The sequence below is a fragment of the Pygoscelis adeliae genome, unplaced genomic scaffold, assembly GCF_000699105.1.
Source record: "Pygoscelis adeliae isolate BGI_AS28 unplaced genomic scaffold, ASM69910v1 Scaffold123, whole genome shotgun sequence".
Taxonomy (NCBI): Eukaryota; Metazoa; Chordata; class Aves; order Sphenisciformes; family Spheniscidae; genus Pygoscelis; species Pygoscelis adeliae.
In genome coordinates this window covers 3,504,190-3,525,540 of record NW_008824650.1, presented here as the reverse complement: position 1 = coordinate 3,525,540, position 21,351 = coordinate 3,504,190, and the positions used below count along the sequence as shown (strand labels likewise).

Genomic DNA, 21,351 nt, shown 5'->3' with positions numbered 1-21,351 from the left:
AGCGGATGCTCGCTGGTTATCTGAAATGATGTGCTTTTAGGCTGGTGGGAAGGAACACGATAAAGAGAGGAGCGGCCCCTATTCCAGTTCAAACCCACCTCCTCGCTATAGCAAACGCTGTCAGACTCAGGTGAAACACTGCTCCCAAAGGCTGCGCCCGTCGGATTACTGCCGCCAGCAAGGCTGCATGGCTAGGGAGTCTGTGCATGCTACTAATATGCTATTAAAATGCATGTATATATATAGGAAGGAACCCCACTACTGTTATAAATGCAATAGCTCCTTGGGAAAAAGAGGCTGTGATCTTTTGATTAAAGACCGTTTCCCCTGTGTGTGCTGAAAGGAAGCTTTATTATTGCACTTCCTACTTTATGATTGTTTTTCTGCAGCCTTAAAATTCTCTCCTGACAGTTTTACTGGGGTTTACATTGGTTTACAACATTGATTTCTTAAGTCACTGTCAGATAGTGAACACATGTATACCTATTGTATAACTTTATCTCTGTGTGTTCATAGTGAACAATTTTAATTGTCAAAAAATGCTGCATATCTGTTAACTGATGAATTGCTGTGAGCACTAATGTGAGCACACTGGGACCCTAACGCTACATGGCTGCCACCTGGGTACAAACACAAGTCGTATTTCTCATCTCAAGAATGACAATATTCCACTAAAATAGTAAAAAAAAAAAAAAAAGTGGCAGTTACTGAAAAAACATCCCGATTCCAGGATAAGATGGGTTTTTTTGGTCAAATATAATCTAGTAGTGGATTGTCAAAATAATTAAGCAATTCAGACATTAATCTCATTAGAACATATTAGCAATAACTTTGAACAGTTATCAGTGAGGCTAATCTCTTTTCAGAGATCATTGCCTGTGTTCTAGCAGTCTAAATTCATTGAGTCTTCTTGATTTTGCCCTGGAAACACATATGAATGTCATACAATGGGGCACTCTAGACCCGAGCTGCTAATGCTGCTAAGCCACATAGATGACAGGAGGTTGGCTTTCAACACTCCAGCCACAGGCCTGGTAATCCCCATGGCTGGTATTTCTAGTGTTCAATGCAGTCACAAGATTTAAAAGCCCTCATTTTTTCCTTGAGCATAACACTGAAAATGGAAAAAATGAAAGCTGTGGGGTTCATTTATCTCTCCCTTTACCCAGCTCTAGGAGGCTGCCATACAAACCACTGTAAAATCTATCTAGATAAACTTGTATGCAGGAATATGTAGGACTATAGAAATACAGAAATACAGGTATATAGGTATATAGATAGTATATATTTATAGATATCTCTATAGGTATATAGATATATAGATAAATAGATAAAACTATCTTTGGGCAAAGAAAATAAGGAACCGGGGCAACAAACTTCCTTAAATGCCAGGATAAGAGAGAGCTCAACACCGCCTGCCTGTCTACAATGGCAAGAAGAAGCCAAGGTGTGCAGGTAGCATCAACGTGGCTTTGCCTGGAGCCCGGGCTTTGCTGGGAAACCCTTCCTTTGAGCCAGGCAGTAAATGCTGACTCTTTCAGGGTTTCCACTCTTTCAGGATGGAATAAATTTTGGGAAGTGACTGATAGCACCAAGGCTGAGCTCTTGTTGGGCTGTGCTGAGCTGACCTGAGGAAAGCAAAAGGGAAGAGCTGCCACGTGATTGAAATCCTAGCCCATGTGGTTGCTGAGACTTTTGCTGTTAATGCCTGTGGAGGCAGGATTGCATATACTGAATTATGAGGACCACTCCCCACCTTAGGGACCCTCATTGCTGGCCAGGCTGTACACTGGGGCTCACGCTAGATAGCAAATTCCACTGAGGGCATCATCCTGGGAACTTCAGAGGAGCCGAATAAACAGCAAGTCAAGGGGATAAGGAAGAGTCTAGAGCTAATGCGGAGGATATTATTACTTGATTAAGTTAGGGGAAGGAAGGTTTAGACAGAAAGCTGTGAAAGCTTCTTAGTAAGATCTAGCAGGTTCTGGAAAGACCCTTAGGGGAGATGCTAGAAGCAAAGCATCTGCAAATAAGAACAATAATAAGGCTTCTTGGGTCAGAAGAAGTGCACAGGAGGATGAGAGACTCTGTGGCTTACCTGTTAGCACACACACCATGTGAAAGGCGAAGGTGAGGTGAAAGCTCAAGCCCAACAGCAGGTTGTGCATTTTATGGGAAATGGTTCTAGGCAATAGTGACTCCTTAGGATTCACCTGCTCTGCACAATGTTACAGTGCTGCCTGGTCTTCAGAGGTATTTTTTTTCCTGAAAAGCCTACAAAGCTATTTGCAAAGAGAAAAGATTAGCAATGTGTGCCATATTGTGAATCTGGAGGCTATGTTGACCCTGGAGGTGTTTTCTGGGTGCCAGCAAGTTTCTGATACCAAGCAGAGCACAAAGCAGAACCTTAGAGCAGTTCTGGGCTGCACAGCCTTGTAACAGGAAAAAAAAAGTAACAGAAACAGCTGACTTCATCTTTTGCTGTGATTATGTGGGGCAGTCAGCACCAATTTTGAAAACTGCTTGATTTTTTTCCTAAAAATAGCCTTCCGGGTCACTTTTAATCAAGTCCAAATGGCCAAGTCTCTGCGCTAGTAATTCTCCTATAAATAAAATTTGACGGGGCTACCTTCAAAACCAACAGTCGAGCATTTAAACAAGTTGTCTCAAACTCCGTTCTGACTCCAGCCTTGTAAATCATTGCCAAATATCACACAGCTTCATGGCCTAATCCTCTGAAGAGATATCTAATGCTGTGTAAATCTGTGTCAGGAGGACAACAGCACCTGTGATGTGTTTCAGGGTGACATTTGTGACACTATAAAGAAAATGGTAACCCACTGAGATCCGAAGTCTGGTCTTGCAGGATTTGAACAGAATATCTTCTGCCTTGAGAGAAAGGGGAGTTATAAGATATGAGGGAGGAAGCACGCAGACGCACGAACCAAGGCAGTTTGAAGACCTTGAGAAGATCTGACTTTCAGACATTGTGGGTGAAGCTAGCAAAGAAGGGTGTTGGGTGCTCTGTATTTGAATAATTTTCTTTTAAATATCTACATTCATTTTACAAATGAATGAGCTTCCCTTGGTATGTGAGTGTCACTAAAATAGTATCTGTCACTGAGCATGCTATCACTGAGCTGTTTTTCTTATACCTCCAGCCTTTCTGGATAGGGAGCTCCAAGGCCTTGGGGGGTTAAGGCTGTTTTCTGCACTAAACTTTCCACCAAAGACAGAAACATGTGCCACAGTGTTACTCCTATCATGATATCTCAATAATGCCAATTATATTACAGTTTTAAGATGCCTTAGTTGAATGGCTTTAGTATATAAGTATGCTGCTGTTAGACAAATCCTTCAGCCCTTTCTCCTTATTTAGGCAACATTAAGTCAATAGGGAGAGTGAATGAAAGGAGAAGGCTTTGGACTGTATGTTAATGCATCTTCAGAGTACAGGATGTAATCAAGGCTGGTAAGAAACAGGGAAGACAGAAAATGGGTGCTGCCCCAATTTGGAAGTGTTGGTGAGTTTAAGGTGGTTTTGAAGTCAAACCCAGATTTTCGTCTTTAACTGTGAGCATTGACTGAGCAGGATTTAGGTGAAAGAAGCATTACTAGTGAATATATGTCAAGCCTATAGCATTACTTACTCTAAAAGAACTTCTTAGGTATGCTCATGTCACAGGTTCAGATCTGCTTTCTTAGAGATGGAAGCAAAGGCTTCACCGGTGATTTTTACCTCCCCAGTGCATAAGGGTCCTAAGACATGAGATCTTGGTTCCAGTCTGCCTGTCTACTGTGATGTTTTTATAGCACACTCACCGCTAAAATGCAGAAGTGTTTATTGAGACTTCTTCCACATCAGCCGCTGGGTCTGTACATGAGAGGTGAGTTTGTGTCACGCCTTGTTAAAGAGTGACATGTTAAAGCGTGACAGTCAGCCTCTGTGCCACTTCGTCATCTGCAGATCTGGGCTGTCTTATCCCCCCAGATATCCAGCCCGCTGCACCCAGCCCAGGCTTGGTGTCTCTAAGACCGCCTGCCCTTAGGCTTGCTGTCACCCACATGCCACAATAAAGCCATCAATAGGTAAATAATTTAACAAATTGAGCACGTTTTACAGAGATGCTTAGCTGTACAGACAGCGCTGGTACATAGATGAATGCATATTCAGGAGAAAGGTTGCTCCGTAGAGGACACTAGCTCACGACTTAGGGGACCAGGCTCGTCTTATCCTGCTTTATCACAAACCTCATGGGTGATGCTGGGCTGGTTAGCCAGCAGTGGGGTTCAGAGGAAAAATCATCCCATCCTAAAATGCAAAGGAGGGTTTCCCACAAGAGCTGTCTGTCTTCATGGGGGAGCGTAGAGTTTCCTTTTACATTAAGCACCTAATTTTTATATAGTGTAGAAGAATCCCTGGTTTTAGACTTCACTTCTATCTTTAAAATGGCAACAAAGCACACTCCTTCCAGGTAAGCTTTGCACACTCACATTGCTGAGTGTGAGACAATCCGATAGCACGATAACTGGGGCTGTGAAAACAGCTAAAGATGGGAGTAAGGTAACTGTGATGAGCAATATAGGTGTCTCTCTTCTAAAAAAAGAATATTTTCTAATATGTGAGGATTAATTTTGGTTCCTTTTTTAATCCATGCAAATTGGCATGGTACCTGTGGTGTTGGAGAGCTGTTTGTTCCTCACTCCCTAAATTCTCAAGCTGTGAACACTGACTTGAGCATGCAAAACCCAGTTGCTCCACATTTGTTAACCTGACCTGTAATCTCCACTTCCATTCAGTTCATCCAGACTCCAGTCCTGTGCCTGATAGCATCCACATTTCTGACCAGCTGGGCACTACAAAATCTCTGAGAACATGAAGAGCATTGGAACCCTTCCATGCTGTCACCAGTTTTGGAAAAATATAGTTTATTTCAAAGAAATTGTCTTTGAGAGGTATGAACCTCAACATTGAGCACCTGTCAAGTGTCTTTCGCATGCTATCACTGAGCAGAAACCAGAAAAAGTGAAAAAGTGCAGAATCAGAGACATGCACATCATTCTTTTAGAGTCTATGGTATAAAGTCATGTCTATCAGCAATCTAGAGGACTTGTTTCTAATTAGTAAGGACTTAAGATTGGTAATTGAATGGTAATGCTAAAATCTTTTATCTCTGCTGGAAATGGTTAGATCTTACAGGTGCTTTCATCCAGAAAGCCCTAAATTATAACACTTACGTGACTCATCATATTTTCAATAGTGGAAGATACACACACCTTGAGGAGCGTACAGGAAACCTACAGCACGGGCGTCACAGAGCGGTGGTTTTGTAACAGTGATCGCTTTTCTCATCAACTTTGTGCAACCGGACATTAAGAGGATTTCTGTGTGCTTAGTTAAAAGAAAACTGACATCTTTGAAAGTCTGTATTTCTATAAATTTTGCATTAAACTGGAAACAAAGAGTTTGTGAGTTGGTAAGAGTTCTGTATATGCGTGGATGTAAAAACCTCCTTTTTTCTGTATTGGTCTAATTTAATGACTTCCATTTAAGGGTTTTTTTTCTTTCCCCACTGTTCCAGCTGTTTCCAACTAACCAGATGTTTCTTTTCAGGAAGGAAAGTCAGAAGAGAACGAAAATGGCAGGAGTGTACTAACAGACTGGATTTATGCTTTGTGTCTCCATTCAGGTCTCTTTAATAAGCCTCATCGCCAGTACACTTGGATACTCCGAGATGGGTCCCATTAAATCCCTCAGGACCCTCCGAGCCCTGCGACCATTAAGAGCATTGTCACGATTTGAAGGGATGAGGGTAAGAGTATATAAAGCATCGATCAAAGCTCAACTGTGTGACATCAAGCATGTAACAGGGAACAGTTACATGTGGTTTTGTCTTCATTTGGTCTGCAAAAGGAAATGAATTATAATGCTGTATCAAAACAACAAAATCAGAAATCCCTCCTTTGTCTTGATTGCAATTGTACCACTACAGCTTTATCCTCTGGTGGATTTAATGATAAACTAATCCTGCTGCCAAACTTGTCATATTGTGCTTTAAAAACCAGCTTTTTGGCCGAGGAAGCATCTGGCTAACAATTACCTCTCAATTATAAGGCGTATCAGGGGAATAACCAAGCTACAAGTTTGCTCCCTGCTTTTGACAAGTATTAAAATGAGACTGACTGGGAAAGTTCTTAAGGACTTTTTCACTAATAATTAAAGCAAAAATTAGAAATGCTAAAGATAGGGAAAGCAAATGAATGATTATATAAAATCTTTCCTTTGAACAGATTGCAGTTTTAATATGGAATGTTAGGATTAACATTAAACCATGTAGCTTGTGTTTGTTGCTCTGTCTTGTACATCCATCTCGTGCATCCATCTCTTTTCCTTCTGCATTCCTTTGCCGGCATGGCTTTACCCGCACAGCATACATACCTGTTTATTTGTTAAGCCCACCTGCTACACTAATCAATTATTGTCTAGATAAGCACTTTATTTAACTCCTTCACCGTGCATGACTTGCAGAGGATGACAACTGTGTTCTGCATGAGCTGAGGTTACTGCTAATCTTGCAGATTGCATAGTAAGATAAAGCAAATCTGTGACAAAATGACACGTAAAACAACTTACATTGTCTGATGATCCCAAATGTCTCCACTAGGCCAAAGAAAATGCTACAGCTTTCATACTGAGGTATATTCAGGGTAAAGATTTCCCATAGACAAAATTTTGGTCTGAATCATCAGTGACTAAAATGTGCAGTTCATGCACTGAGCTCCTGGCAATTAACTGTTCTCATTGCAATACCCTTGCAGTAAGACAGACTGAAGACTAGAGAGCCTAACGACTGAGATAACCCAGGAAATATGGTGATAGAGCAATTTATGGAAACCCTGTACCCATACTTTGCCTGTTCTGTGGATGACCAGAGCTGAGGATATATGCCTTTGTCCCGCAGACCTTGTAATTATTTAAATCACATTATTTTTGTGGATGAAGATCAGACAAATCTAGTTGCAGACCACTGTCCTCTGTGTTAGTGCTACGACAAAAAGACTCAAGAGGCTCTATTCATCTGGGCACCCAAACCTGAATCGCTTTGTTCACCACGATCTTTTCAGCAAACACAGGCAATATTTTAAAGGTTATTCACAAAATAAAACAAAAGCAAACTGCAGACCCTCAGCTGGCACAAAGTGATGTTGCACTACTGACGTTAATTAAAGCTCTCACTACTATGTCATCTGATGACCTCACTCCAATTCTTTATTAAACATATGCAAATTGAGCAAACATTGATATCAGCAAAAGCTGCAGTAGTTTAACTACCACAGTGATTTGTGCATGGACTCTCTCAAATCAATTTAAATCTGGCTTATGAAGGCTTAGCTTCTACTGGTGGATTTGCAAGTTTAAACGAAACCCTTTTAACATATTCTAAGCTGATGTAAGACTGTTCACTCGTGACTTTGCATCAGTTTAACTAAATTCAAACAAAACCTGAAAAGCAGTGGGAAGACTAGCCCAAAGCATTGGAAAAGTGAGGCTGAAATAGGAAAGAAATAACGTGAAAAAGTTCACATCTCTATCGAGAGGCTTTCTGAGAATAGCAGGAGGCTGGCTTGGTGGAGATCCTACATGGCGTAGACACACAGATCAGCCCAGCAGGTTTTCTTCCTAACATGCTCATACTTGTAGGCTCCCCTGGTCCCTGACTCAACGTCCCTTTTCTTCCCTGTACCATTGCTGCAGCTGAAATATATTCAGTCTTCCTGAGCTATCGGAGGTAGTGAATTAGCTTGTAAACTATGATAAAGTGTAATTGAGAATACGTGCTATTGGAAAATCAAATCATTTTATTTTTAGTTTGTCTAACCACATTTAACATGACTAGGGACAGTTAGACCTTTCATTATTAGGAGTTCATATGCTCCAGAATGCACAGGAAAATTGCCAGCGCAGTAATGGATTAAATAATGATAATGTTGAGAAGCAAACACTGACAGTAAGAAAATAATAATAGTTTGCTTTATTATAATGTCTTTTTCTTGAATAACTGAAAGATTTCTGCATGGATAGAACAAGAAAGTTCTCATTTATACTGCAGTAAGAGACTTATTTCATTGACCCTGTACCTAAATTTCGGAAACAATTCGTCCTGAGGCAAAGGCAGAGAGTAGCACTTAGATGGCCAAGAGGACCCGTCACCATCAGACTTCAGTCCTTTCTCTGTCTTCAAACAGGCTGGGACCTGTCTGAGTTTGACACAAGTCTCAGCAGCTCCCATCCCATCAGAGTTCTGCAAAATAAGGCTGAACTGTTGCCGTCTTGCCTTTCTGTCCCCAAAAAAGACCCCAGTAAGACCAGTATCCCACCTGACAGTTACTGCAGACCCTGGGGGTGCCATGCACGTGCCACCACCCTGCGTCACCCACCGCTTTCCAGGCCATATTAAAGCCCGGCGTAAATTAACTCAGGTCTGCCTGTCCCGAATCATAAAGTCTCCCATGTCTCCTCATTTGTTGTCCATCAGGAAATTATTTCAGAGGTGCCATTTCCCTGCAAGTTTCTTCCCAGCAAGGGAGGTTATTGCAGTATTTTAAAAGGATGAGTAGGATGATGATAGACCATTTAATGTGAAAATGATACTAGGCAAAGTCATGGTGAGGCTGCTACAAGATACATGCAGGAAAGAAATAGCATAATTAATGCTAGTTAGCATGATTTCATGGGAATAGTTCTTGTAAAACTGATATGGTCCTTTGATTTGATTACAAATTATGCTGATGACGGTAACTGCACTGATATAATATCCTTAGATTTCAGAGAGGAATCTGATACTACAGGACATCGTGATGAAAACATGAGCTTTGTACCAAGCCAAGTAAACATATTTTAAATTAATTTAAAATGGGTGATGGATCTCAAAAAGTAATTGTAAACGGTGATGACACTGTAAATTCGGTGATGAGTGTCTCAGGGTTAGGGATCCTTCAGAATAAGAACTGTCCTTAATCTGGACTTTAACAGCATCTGGAAGAAAATATAAAATCTTTGCTGACAACACACAAAGTGAGTGGAGTAGTAAGTGATATTACGGATAAGGGAATTATACTGACGGATCTGGATCACAGTGAAAAACAGATCAATGGTACAACATGCATTTTAATAAAACCACATACATCATACACCTCGGGAGGAGGAAAGTAGGTCATTCTGGGGGATGTTTCTTGGAAAACAGTGGCTGAGAAAGACTTAGGGATCGCAATGACCGTTCAACAGGACACAAGCTTTTGGACAGGTCTGATAAATAAGGTGACTAATAATACGCAGGGAAATAACGCAGCAAGCAGAAGGATAGGGCAGAGCTTCAATACTGGAATTCCACTAAACTGCTGGAAATGGGGTGTTAAAAATGGGAAAGTCTCTGCAGCATGATTAGAAATCTGAAGGAATGATGACCGTTAGAAAGAAGCTCTGTTTTTTTAATTACCTAAAGCAATGTTCAGTGGCAACTCACCTGCAGTGAAGATGGGAATGATAGGAGAAGATGTCTAACAGCAGATGACTAGTGCCTCAAGTTCAACAAATTCAACCTAAAAATATAGCACCTGTTTCTAACAGTGAGGGCAAAGGACACCAGGAACAGATTATCTAATAATAAAATTTTTGTCTGTTATTTGAAATCATGACACTGTAAATTAGATGTCTTTGCAAAAGCTGTGCCCAGGCTTGGGTAGGAGTTAAAGCCTGGGCCTGAAATTATTGCGGAAAGTCTGGTGGGCTCTGCTGTGGCAAAGGGAGTATTAACGCATCGTGCAAGTCTGTTTCTGGATTTAAAATCTGAATCAGCTGCGGCTGAAAAGGTGGCCCATGAGATCAGGAGAGCTGGGCCTCCAAATCTACAGCTGGACCACAAGCTATAGATTTGCACCACTGTGGCTTAGGGCAGAAGGTGGCTCAGTTTCTAGGCTATCCCTAAAGCAGTCACCTGGAAGGTGGTTTCTCCTATAAAGGTATTGATGGAAATCAAGAGGTATGAAACCTTTTCTCATACATGGCTATATACGTTGCTATTCCTAGATGCAACAAAACTTCAGCTGTTTCCACGGCAAGGTTTGCAGCTGAACTTTTAACATGAATTTATTATAATAACTTGCCTTTATGTATTCAGGTCTTTAAGTCCTCTCACTTGTCTCAGTGCAAATCAGGAGTGCTTCCAGCAGACCAAATGGCATCACGCTGGTGTAAGGGCAGAAGCAGTGAAAGAAGAATGAAACCCCCTGTTAATATTTCATTCGGAGAGGTGTTACAGGATTTACTCCAGCCTCATGTCATGTTTTGTTATCTACAAGCCATTGAACATAATTCAGCAGAAGGAAAAAAGCAGGATGCAGGCATGGCCATCGCTTGCACTGCTGAAACCTGGATGTCTGTGTCCTGTCACAGGGCTTGTGGGTGGGACAGCATATGTAACGTAAGCTCAGTGGCTCTGTGCTGCATGGATTAAAATTGAGCAAAAATATTGTCCCGCATAGCAGTAAATGAAAGCTACATTGACAAGGGCTGAGGCTGTATCCAAATATGCCCTTGATTTGGAAATTATTTGGCATTTTGGTTAACGCAGTAAATTTGGTCTTAAAACAATGAAGTTAGAAATTGATTAACATCCAAAACTAAAAGATAAAATTAGAAAAAAAAAAAAAAAGAAATTGAAAAGTCATCACTAGTGGGCCTATACAGGAAAAAAAAAAATTGGTCAAGCATCTTTTTCTGTGTGAAAATTAGCTTCATTCATAAATGCACAAAATACAAATCTGGGTTTTGAAAGATCTACATAATTTTATATTGTATATTGTAGATGAAGCTGCTGCTATACATGCATGAAAACTGTTTCACTCTTCTGGGTATTTTTCTTCCTCAGCAATGCAAAAATGATGGGGAAACGAATGTTACATTATTAACTTGTCAGAAGATTGGACACTAATATGAGAGAAAACAAGAGCTGACATTTTCCATAATCAGCTTCACAATTGAATAAAATTTAATTTTTATGGATCAATATCACCTTGTCTCAGTTTCAGAAATGTAGATGGAGAAGAGGAAGAGCTTAGTATCCACCTAACAGATTTTAATCTCCAAAGTATGAGACAGAGATGGAGACAAATTCATGTAGTGGGGCTGGTGTCTGCAGCAATGCTGTCAGGCAGCTTTGCCTGGACCGTGCAATGGCAGCATCTCCAAAAGCTGTGAATATGGAGACACCTTGCTGACTTAGGAAGGGGAAAACTACATTTTGCGGCAGTGTGCTTCCCTCAGAAAATGTATGGTTTTCTGCTGGAGTTTACAGCCCTGCCTGGGTTGGTGTGTAGGAACTTTACAGCATGTCACAGGAAAAAATAATATATTTTTTGTTAAATTAGAATGGTTTCACTGTTTTAATCATGCATACTGATCAGACAGGGGAAGTTGGCTTAGTACAGTATGTCTCAAGCAGTTATTATTTAAATAAGCAAAATTTATCACAGCTAGAGTTCACAACCTAAGGACTACGGAGGCCTGAGTTCAGTAAAAGATTTAAGAAAAAATTTTTGGTCTATTTTGAGACACTGTGATGTACCCCAGCCATTTCCAATTAATCGTATGATTATTAGGGATGGTTTGACTGAAGTGTATTATCCAGTAGGATCTAAGATGTCATGATGACTTCGCAGATTGCTCCTGAATTAAAAGATTCCTCTTGAAAAAACATCATCCCATGGGTGGGATGCCAACAGATTAGCTCTTCAATTACAAGAGCAAAAAAATAATCATGTGTGAAGCCTTTAATGGTGGTCTGGCTCCTTAGGTAGTGTTAGTAGTTATCCACCTGTCACCGTGTGAGGGTTCAGCCTAGTCAATCACGGGTGCACAACAGCTTGTTAGTGAAGCATCTATATAAGTGCTGACATTAATTCCGTTTTATCTCTCCCATTTCACCCAAGGTGGTGGTCAACGCCCTCGTGGGAGCCATCCCTTCCATCATGAATGTTCTGCTGGTCTGCCTCATCTTCTGGCTTATCTTTAGCATCATGGGAGTGAACCTGTTTGCTGGGAAATTTGGGAAGTGCATTAATAAGACAGAAGGAGACATGCCTTTAGACTCTAAAATTATTAACAACATGAGTGACTGTATACTCTATAACGTGTCAGGCACGTTTTACTGGACAAAAGTTAAAGTTAACTTCGATAATGTTGGTGCTGGGTACCTGGCTCTGCTACAAGTGGTAAGTATGACCACCAGAAACTAAACTAATGGGCAAATGTTCCTTGTTCCCATTGAACTCATCAGCTTAAAGGCTCAGGTTAACCTCTATGCTTTTCTGGGTTTTTCAGCCTTACCTATCAGGGGAATGCCTTTCCTCAAGTGTAAATGAGTCATACTTGGCATATTAATTTGGCCTAGAGATATTTATGGCAGCTTCTGGTTTTAATTTGAGTTTCTAGTGCATCACTTGAAAAGACACCACTAGGGGGCCTATACAGGAAAAAAAAAAATTGGTCAAGCATCTTTTTCTGTGTGAAAATTAGCTTCATTCATAAATGCACAAAATACAAATCTGGGTTTTGAAAGATCTACATAATTTTATATTGTATATTGTAGATGAAGCTGCTGCTATACATGCATGAAAACTGTTTCACTCTTCTGGGTATTTTTCTTCCTCAGCAATGCAAAAATGATGGGGAAACGAATGTTACATTATTAACTTGTCAGAAGATTGGACACTAATACGAGAGAAAACAAGAGCTGACATTTTCCATAATCAGCTTCACAATTGAATAAAATTTAATTTTTATGGATCAATATCACCTTGTCTCAGTTTCAGAAATGTAGATGGAGAAGAGGAAGAGCTTAGTATCCACCTAACAGATTTTAATCTCCAAAGTATGAGACAGAGATGGAGACAAATTCATGTAGTGGGGCTGGTGTCTGCAGCAATGCTGTCAGGCAGCTTTGCCTGGACCGTGCAATGGCAGCATCTCCAAAAGCTGTGAATATGGAGACACCTTGCTGACTTAGGAAAGGGAAAACTACATTTTGCGGTAGTGTGCTTCCCTCAGAAAATGTATGGTTTTCTGCTGGAGTTTACAGCCCTGCCTGGGTTGGCGTGTAGGAACTTTACAGCAAATCACAGGAAAAAATAATATATTTTTTGTTAAATTAGAATGGTTTCACTGTTTTAATCATGCATACTGATCAGACAGGGGAAGTTGGCTTAGTACAGTATGTCTCAAGCAGTTATTATTTAAATAAGCAAAATTTATCACAGCTAGAGTTCACAACCTAAGGACTACGGAGGCCTGAGTTCAGTAAAAGATTTAAGAAAAAATTTTTGGTCTATTTTGAGACACTGTGATGTACCCCAGCCATTTCCAATTAATCGTATGATTATTAGGGATGGTTTGACTGAAGTGTATTATCCAGTAGGATCTAAGATGTCATGATGACTTCGCAGATTGCTCCTGAATTAAAAGATTCCTCTTGAAAAAACATCATCCCATGGGTGGGATGCCAACAGATTAGCTCTTCAATTACAAGAGCAAAAAAATAATCATGTGTGAAGCCTTTAATGGTGGTCTGGCTCCTTAGGTAGTGTTAGTAGTTATCCACCTGTCACCGTGTGAGGGTTCAGCCTAGTCAATCACGGGTGCACAACAGCTTGTTAGTGAAGCATCTATATAAGTGCTGACATTAATTCCGTTTTATCTCTCCCATTTCACCCAAGGTGGTGGTCAACGCCCTCGTGGGAGCCATCCCTTCCATCATGAATGTTCTGCTGGTCTGCCTCATCTTCTGGCTTATCTTTAGCATCATGGGAGTGAACCTGTTTGCTGGGAAATTTGGGAAGTGCATTAATAAGACAGAAGGAGACATGCCTTTAGACTCTAAAATTATTAACAACATGAGTGACTGTATACTCTATAACGTGTCAGGCACGTTTTACTGGACAAAAGTTAAAGTTAACTTCGATAATGTTGGTGCTGGGTACCTGGCTCTGCTACAAGTGGTAAGTATGACCACCAGAAACTAAACTAATGGGCAAATGTTCCTTGTTCCCATTGAACTCATCAGCTTAAAGGCTCAGGTTAACCTCTATGCTTTTCTGGGTTTTTCAGCCTTACCTATCAGGGGAATGCCTTTCCTCAAGTGTAAATGAGTCATACTTGGCATATTAATTTGGCCTAGAGATATTTATGGCAGCTTCTGGTTTTAATTTGAGTTTCTAGTGCATCACAATGTAGTCCTCTGGGAAGTGATTGGAATATTGAGGTGAACTAAAGACCATTTTGTCACTATTGTAATCCAGAGCAAAGTTCAGTTCCAGAAACAAAAAGTCATGGTCCAGGAAGGACTGTTCATGCAGACAGAGTGCACTGGCCTTCCTGAACTGCCTGGTACCTCACTATACCCTGCTGGGGAAAAAAATGAAGTCACAGTACCTTCAGTTACTCAGCTGAATTTATTGCATAAAGCTGGAGTCACAGAGGAATCTTAATTTACAGTCCTCTTCTCACCTTCCATGGAGATGTTCAAGAACGACACTGGTGCCTCTCATGCTGGTTCCTCACCTCATTTCCACCTGCTAAACATAATGAGTCAGATTGAACCTAACTGAAACATGATGGTGATCAGATTGCTGTAACTCCATGCAGCCTGGTCTCTCTGGAAAGGTGGCGAGAGCATATCAGAGAAGAGATTGCTGAGGTTCAAAGATGATGGCAATATTTGATCTATAAAGACAGAAGTAAGCCACTTTTACAAACTTTTTCAGCAGCAAATGTAAAGCATGGATAAACGGGTTGTATGCACAGAGATTTACCCTGTTGTGATGCAGCACAACCTAATGGATAGAGCCACAGGAGACTCCATCTTCTTGTCCAGGCTCTGCCATCGGACTGCTGAGTGATTTTAGACAAATTGCTTTGTGTTTCAATTCCATGGGGCCCTCATGTGAAACAATGGTAATTATACTTATTTCTGTTGTTCCTAATTTGTTCCGAAGCCTAGTGATAACAAGGGCTGGATATGCACTAGGAGTGTTTGTTGGGTTGCATTTTATATACGCAGAGTGAAACAAGTCCCTCGCTACATCCTTGGACAGGGAGGTTACTGTCTTGAAGCACCTGTGATGGCATTCCTTGTTTCTGGGACAAAAACTTGCATGCTCGGAGCTCAATTCAGTTGTCACATATAGACATCCACCATTTGCTATGCAGTAGGGTACTGCCCTGGGCCCCCACCTGCCCTTCCAAGAGGGCATGAGCCCCACAGGTCCCCCATCAGATCTGCCAGCCTTCTCTTCCCCGCGATGCAAATTTGCTTTCTCCCAGAACTTTTTTTTCTCTGTCACAGATGCATGAAATAGCTCCATGAAGTAGCTTTCCTTTCTTGTAGAAATGCTTATCCTTATATACTCTGTTCCTGGTACACATACACTTGAGTTTGAGATTTCTGACCGCTGTCCATCGAGTCTTTGCTTTCATACCCTCTGGAAAGCAGAAAGGTTAGAATGGGCACAACCACTTTTGGTTCTTTCCATGACATAAAGCTGAACTTGCTGATAGCAAGAGTTTTTATCTTTTGCATGTAATTATGATATTCAGCTCACCCATGCAGGGTAGATTAATTCACTTTGAACGTCTTTAATTAGATTTTCCATTCTATATAGTGCTTTTTTTGTCTTCTATTTAAAGATCCAGTCTAGCTGAGCAAAAATTTTTAGGTTTAAAATATTATGCTTCACCTGAAGCTTCTTATTTCCTCCATGACTGCATAGCGGATGCCTAGTTTGTTTGGTGAAAAAACTCCATCGGAGCAGTTATTTCTTCACCATTTCTATTATAAGACTCAAGCTCCAGCTTTCTGAAAATCTGCAACTTTTCATAAATTGGCATTGCCTAAGGAGTATCCTGAAGCAGTCTCCTCTACTGTTCTGCCGTATCAGTTCCTGGGCACTTGACACTGGTGTTAGCGGCTGCATTCAGCAGGTGGGACTCCCTTCTGTTGGGATCAGCGATGGCAGCAAAAACATATCTGGTTGTAAGGTGGATCTCAACACATTTATGAAGGGATGGTCTAGTACTGCTGTTTTCCAGCTGAAAATGGACTTGGTAAGCCTGCAGGTTTCTTTCAAAACTGTGATCCTGTGTTGGATAGCAGAGAAGTAGGTTTTCTGGTTGCAAAAGTACAAAAGCAGTGCCATAAACGTACAGCCTGTGCAGGCTGGACAAGCTGATTATGGCAGGAAATGAGGGAACCCTAAAACCTTGTTCAGCTTCTCTGGCAGGTGCTGGCTCCTTCTTCCACGAGGAAGGGCAGGAGCCAGATGCCATTAGGGGATTGATTTTAACTTTCATCCTGCACCTGGAGCTCTTACGTCTGCTGCTAACGACAGCCTTAGGCAATAAAGTGTAAAGATGACACCCACAGAGAAGGGACCTAAACATCTGGATATCTTTTGCCAGACTCCAGCCAAGGAGTGTCGCTTACAGGTGCTCCTTGCCAAATATACTCCATTTGGAGTCGCATTTCATGAGCAAACTACCATAGGAACTGTAGGGGATCAGTTAACAGCTCAGCTCTCCTAAAGAGCCAGACACATCGATGCATCTTTGTGCACACTGAGACAGTGCATGGCGGTGATGAGATAAGCATTTTGGTTACAACCTTCCGGGATCCAAAATATGAGCTTTTAAGTGGGACTTGTCTTTTGACTGTTGACATTTTCAGCTGCTGCAACACACCCTTTAAATGACTCTGAAGTTACCTTTGGATGCCTGAATGTGTCTGAAAATCCAAATGGAAATATGTAAAACAAATCTGTCTGCCTAATGTTCTGTCTTCACTTCTACAGCATCCTTGAAAGAAATAGGAAGTTCCTACTATGGAAACTTAAGGCTTACTACTATCCAGAGGCAAACTTTCTGACAATGTAGTTGAGAACTGCATGAAACTTTCCCCAAATATCCTTTGCTCTTTTCCGACCTTGTTTAGGATCCATCACGTTGTTCTGAAGATGCCACTTTGAATTAATGAGTCTGAGAAAACTTTCATGTGAAGTGGTCAGTCAAGTTTCAACCTTCCTCAACTAACAAATGCACCGTCTCACAACAGATTACTAAAATAGGAGGCAGTCTCTGCTCACTCTACAAGCAAGAGAAATGCCTCATTCACGGGGAGGAAAAGATCTTTATTATCATGACTTTTTAATTTGCAAGAAGGATGATTCACTCTTCTGGGGATTTAACACCCTTAACACCCTAATCTATTAGGAAAAAATTATTGCTACGACCCAGTGCTTCAGTAATGCTTTTTCTATATTCCCAGAATTGCTTTGCAGATCACAGCACCTATGTTCTATAAATCTGTATTTGAGCTGAACAAAGGAATTGTTCTTAAATTTCCGGTAGGAGTTTTGCAATTCCCTTGCAGAATCCTTCCCTTCACGTTATGATCACCTCAACATATTTTTTTGCTCCTTATCTTGAAATTTCAGCAATCTATTGAAGAACACCAAGAAAACAAGTGGTCTCTCACGCAGCAACTGGCTTGCTTGGAGAAGTTCTCCTTAGGCAGGAACAGACTTACATCTAATATGTCTTACAACTCTTTGTCACTCTGGGACTCTAGATAAGGAATGGGAAGATAACAGAAGCACTCCTACACCAGTACAGCAATCAGGAGCTGTAGAGTTAAATCAACCCCTCATGCCAGATTCAAAGTCATGACTGAGCTCGTAAATCAGCTACAAAATGGTCATGAGACAGTGGTGTGTGTCTAAAGTTACTGAGTTACATGACCTCTTGTACTTCTGTAAACCGTAATGTTAGAATTTACTTTCACTGTGGACGCAAAACGTGCAAAAAAACTGTGCTTCTGAACAAACCATAAATTGGTGTGCCAGGGTAGATTTCTCCGTGTGTCCAAAGATCAGGAATAAGCAGTATTTCCATGAGGAATTACTGATGGAAATTCAAGGGGAGCAGAGGCAGCGCCCATGGAGCCCGCATAGCCCAGCGCAGTGCAGACTTCTGGGCTGCTCTGGTGGGTCCAATGCTCGGTGGTGCCCTCCCCGGCAAATGGTCTTAACGCAAAATAAATGTAAAAACAATGTTTGATATAAAATTGCAGCTATGATGAAATCAAACAAACTGAAAAATTCAACAGAAAAACCAGCAGAGAGTGGAGTTAGCATAGCCAACTTAAATATGTGTAGTTTGGTTGTGCTGTTCGTGACTCTGTTTTAGCTTTCAGAAGTTTCTCTCACCAATAGTAATGCTTAAAGAAGCATTTCAGAAATGCGAAGACCAGTACTTCTGATGTCATAAGCAGCCATTTTTATTGCACTATTGCAGTCCTTTTCTAGAAGAAAAATCCCCCTCACAGATTTAAAGGCTTGTTTTATTTTAAGGCACCATTTGGTTGTACAATAAATGGTTTGAGGGCAGCTAGTGCCATCCCACCTATCCTCCTCCCCACTAATTTACTGCATTGCAGCTCTAACCACCAGTCAAATAACAAAATGTAATCCCATCCCAAGATGAGTTTATCGGTAGATAATCTCATCACATGACAGTTTCAGTAGAAAATGGTGTTTCTCTGGATAGCTTCCAGGCAGGATAATATCACAAACACTCCCATGAAGATTTTGTCACTTCCTTATCCAGAGTGTAAGTGGTTACTAATTCCAGATAAATAATTTCTTTCCCCAGTGTTATATTTCTTTCATTCTCAGTATCTTTTACCCTCTGCAGATGAAGTGTCTAGGGAAGCTTTCCAGAAGCCCCGTGGATTTTTAATTCTCTTACTTCTGGACAACTGGGAAAAACAGAAAATCACAGTACTTCATTCTCTTAATATTTATTTTTGTCAGATCACTTCATCTGTTATCGCTATAAACCACTGTGCCTTGCAGTAGAGTCCCTTGTGTCTGTGGTACACATCGAGGGGTAAAATAGCTACTCAAGAGAAAAGATTTCCTCCCAAGTGGGAGAGAAGTACAGGCTAAGATCATATCATTTTGTGCCACAGGGTAAAGGACTTCTTGTTTCATCCCGTCCACCCTTCCTGAATGGCACTTTGAGCTGGAAGCTGCAAGTGACTGTAATGACACCAGAAAATCTTTCATCAGATTAGAAAGAGAACTGCAAAAAAGGAAAATATTAGAACAGTTAAGAGGATCAGCATGACAGGTTCAAATAATTATTTGTTTCAATAAAACTGCTGATCATTCCTATAAACACTTTACATCTAAAGTGGTTTTTAACACACAATACCATGGAATAGATTTTCCAAAAGGTTCTGATTTTGGGGGTTTAATCTCTTTCAACCAGTAGATAAAAATGAATGCAACCTTTCAAACATTATTTTATATATACCTTCATGAGAAATATGGTTGGCCTCTTGTACGACATTTTTCTTTGGCTCAGTAGCCTTCAGAGGGAAATGGGAAGGCAGCGTTACCTCCGGGATTTAATTTAATAATAGAGAATGTATAATGGAGCATTTCTAAAACTGCAGGATGTACCTAGCTCAACACAAATGCCTGTGTTTCTCCTGGAACCACTGGTCAAATTCCTATTAGCGTTTTCCGGAATTGCATGCCTGCACACCATGGAGAAAATTCAACCTAAGTGTCAGTAGGATTCAAAAAAATATTGGGCTTGAGTCTTTCATGCTTGCTAGTGTAAATTTGATTAAATCAATTCATTTAAAAATGCCTCATTATCTGCTCACACTGATTTTCTATCCGGGGCAAGTCTAAATGGATCAGAAATCAAATGAGAAACAACTCCAGAGAACTAATATAAAGGCAATGTGGCTTAGGCCAGAGTTAGACCTAATGCCAGGTATGTTTGGCATCAGGCTGTGTCTGATGAGAGGCATATATTGAGAACAAAGAGTCATGGGTTTGCTACAGGATAGTAAAAAACACTTCTACGTGTTTCTCCTAGGAGTGTTGTCACTGCCCTTTCTCCACTGCAGGTTCCAGTAAGAGACACTGACTTCTGTGGGATCCCTCCTTGTTTAAACAATTAAAAACAAAAATTAAAAACCTCAATTTTTTAAAAAAATGAAATCTGAACAGTAAAGCAGATTGAGTTTCCAGGGCCAGGCTCACAGCAGGTGTTGATTGCCTTTGGTCCTTTAAAGTCAGCTGCAATTTATGCTACTCCCTGGGCTTTGACATTGCCTTGATTTATCCCATTTTAAAAGAGGGCAGAATCCAAGCTTCAGTGGGATCCTACAACGTAGTCACTGCCCATTAGTCTGAACAAGCAATACAGATAGGATCCATCTCACCTGGTCCGAGACTTGTGCAGGACAGGACTCTGAATTGTCCTCTTTAGCCATATCTCTTCATTACTTGAATTTCTTAAGGTCAAAACTTCCAAAGATTTAATTGCCATGTTTTCTCTCCTTTTTAAAATCTCTTTTAAAAACTAATTTTAAAAACTAAATTTTAAAATTTATTTTAAAAATCAATTTTAAAATCTCTTTTAAAAACCTCTGTTTTATCCCTACAACTGCAGAAAATCAGAAAACATGAATGAGAGAATCTGGGATAAAATCATTCTGTAATGATTTTAAATCTCTAAATGAACATAAACTCATGGGCACATATTGCTTTAAAGGAGAAGCAATTCGTTAACTGTGAAGAACATGCTCGACATTGCATTTTGAAAACTCATCACAGAGATGATATCAACATTTCAAGATTGCTTATTTAATATGCTTAATTATGTATTTTGTGGGGTGTTTTTCAGGCCACATTTAAAGGTTGGATGGATATTATGTATGCAGCAGTGGATTCACGAGAGGTAGGTCACTACAAGAAAATGAATCATTTCCTTTTCCATTGACTGTTGCAGCATTCATGGTTTTTAACAATAACAACAAAAAATACATGCAGGTTGCCAGTTCCTGTCTTACTCTGGTTGAGACAGTTGCAGACCTTCATTTTTTGCAGCTGGTATTGAAACGTCATGACCCTGAGATTAAAACAAATGCAGCCCTCAGTTCTACACGGCTGATTTACCTATTCATACCGCAAAACTCCTAGCACAGAGAGACACCTCCAGGGTGAGACTGTCTACCAAAAACTTAAATTATCCTCTCTGTTTCTTCCGTTCTCCCCATTGACTGCCATATTTTCTAACTTTTGATGATAAGACCTCTTTAAAAGCGTTGGGTTTAAATTACATTCCCCTGTAACCCACAAACTCAACCTTCCCTCTATCTTCACCTTGAGCAAGTTTCTTCTCTTCAACCAGCAGCTCCACTCCAGGAGGGTGGAGGAGCTCCT

General features: G+C 40.6%; 1 protein-coding gene across 1 annotated transcript in view; it reads left to right on the top strand.

Annotated features, from left to right (window-relative positions):
• The window catches only part of SCN5A (sodium channel, voltage-gated, type V, alpha subunit), a 180,075-nt gene that overhangs the window by 152,242 nt on the left and 6,482 nt on the right, over positions 1-21,351 (top strand). Inside the window, exons 21-23 of the mRNA XM_009322497.1 lie at positions 5,691-5,813; positions 11,989-12,270; positions 20,813-20,866. Coding sequence (XP_009320772.1) covers positions 5,691-5,813; positions 11,989-12,270; positions 20,813-20,866 — 459 coding nt within the window. The remainder of the gene's footprint in view (positions 1-5,690; positions 5,814-11,988; positions 12,271-20,812; positions 20,867-21,351) is intronic.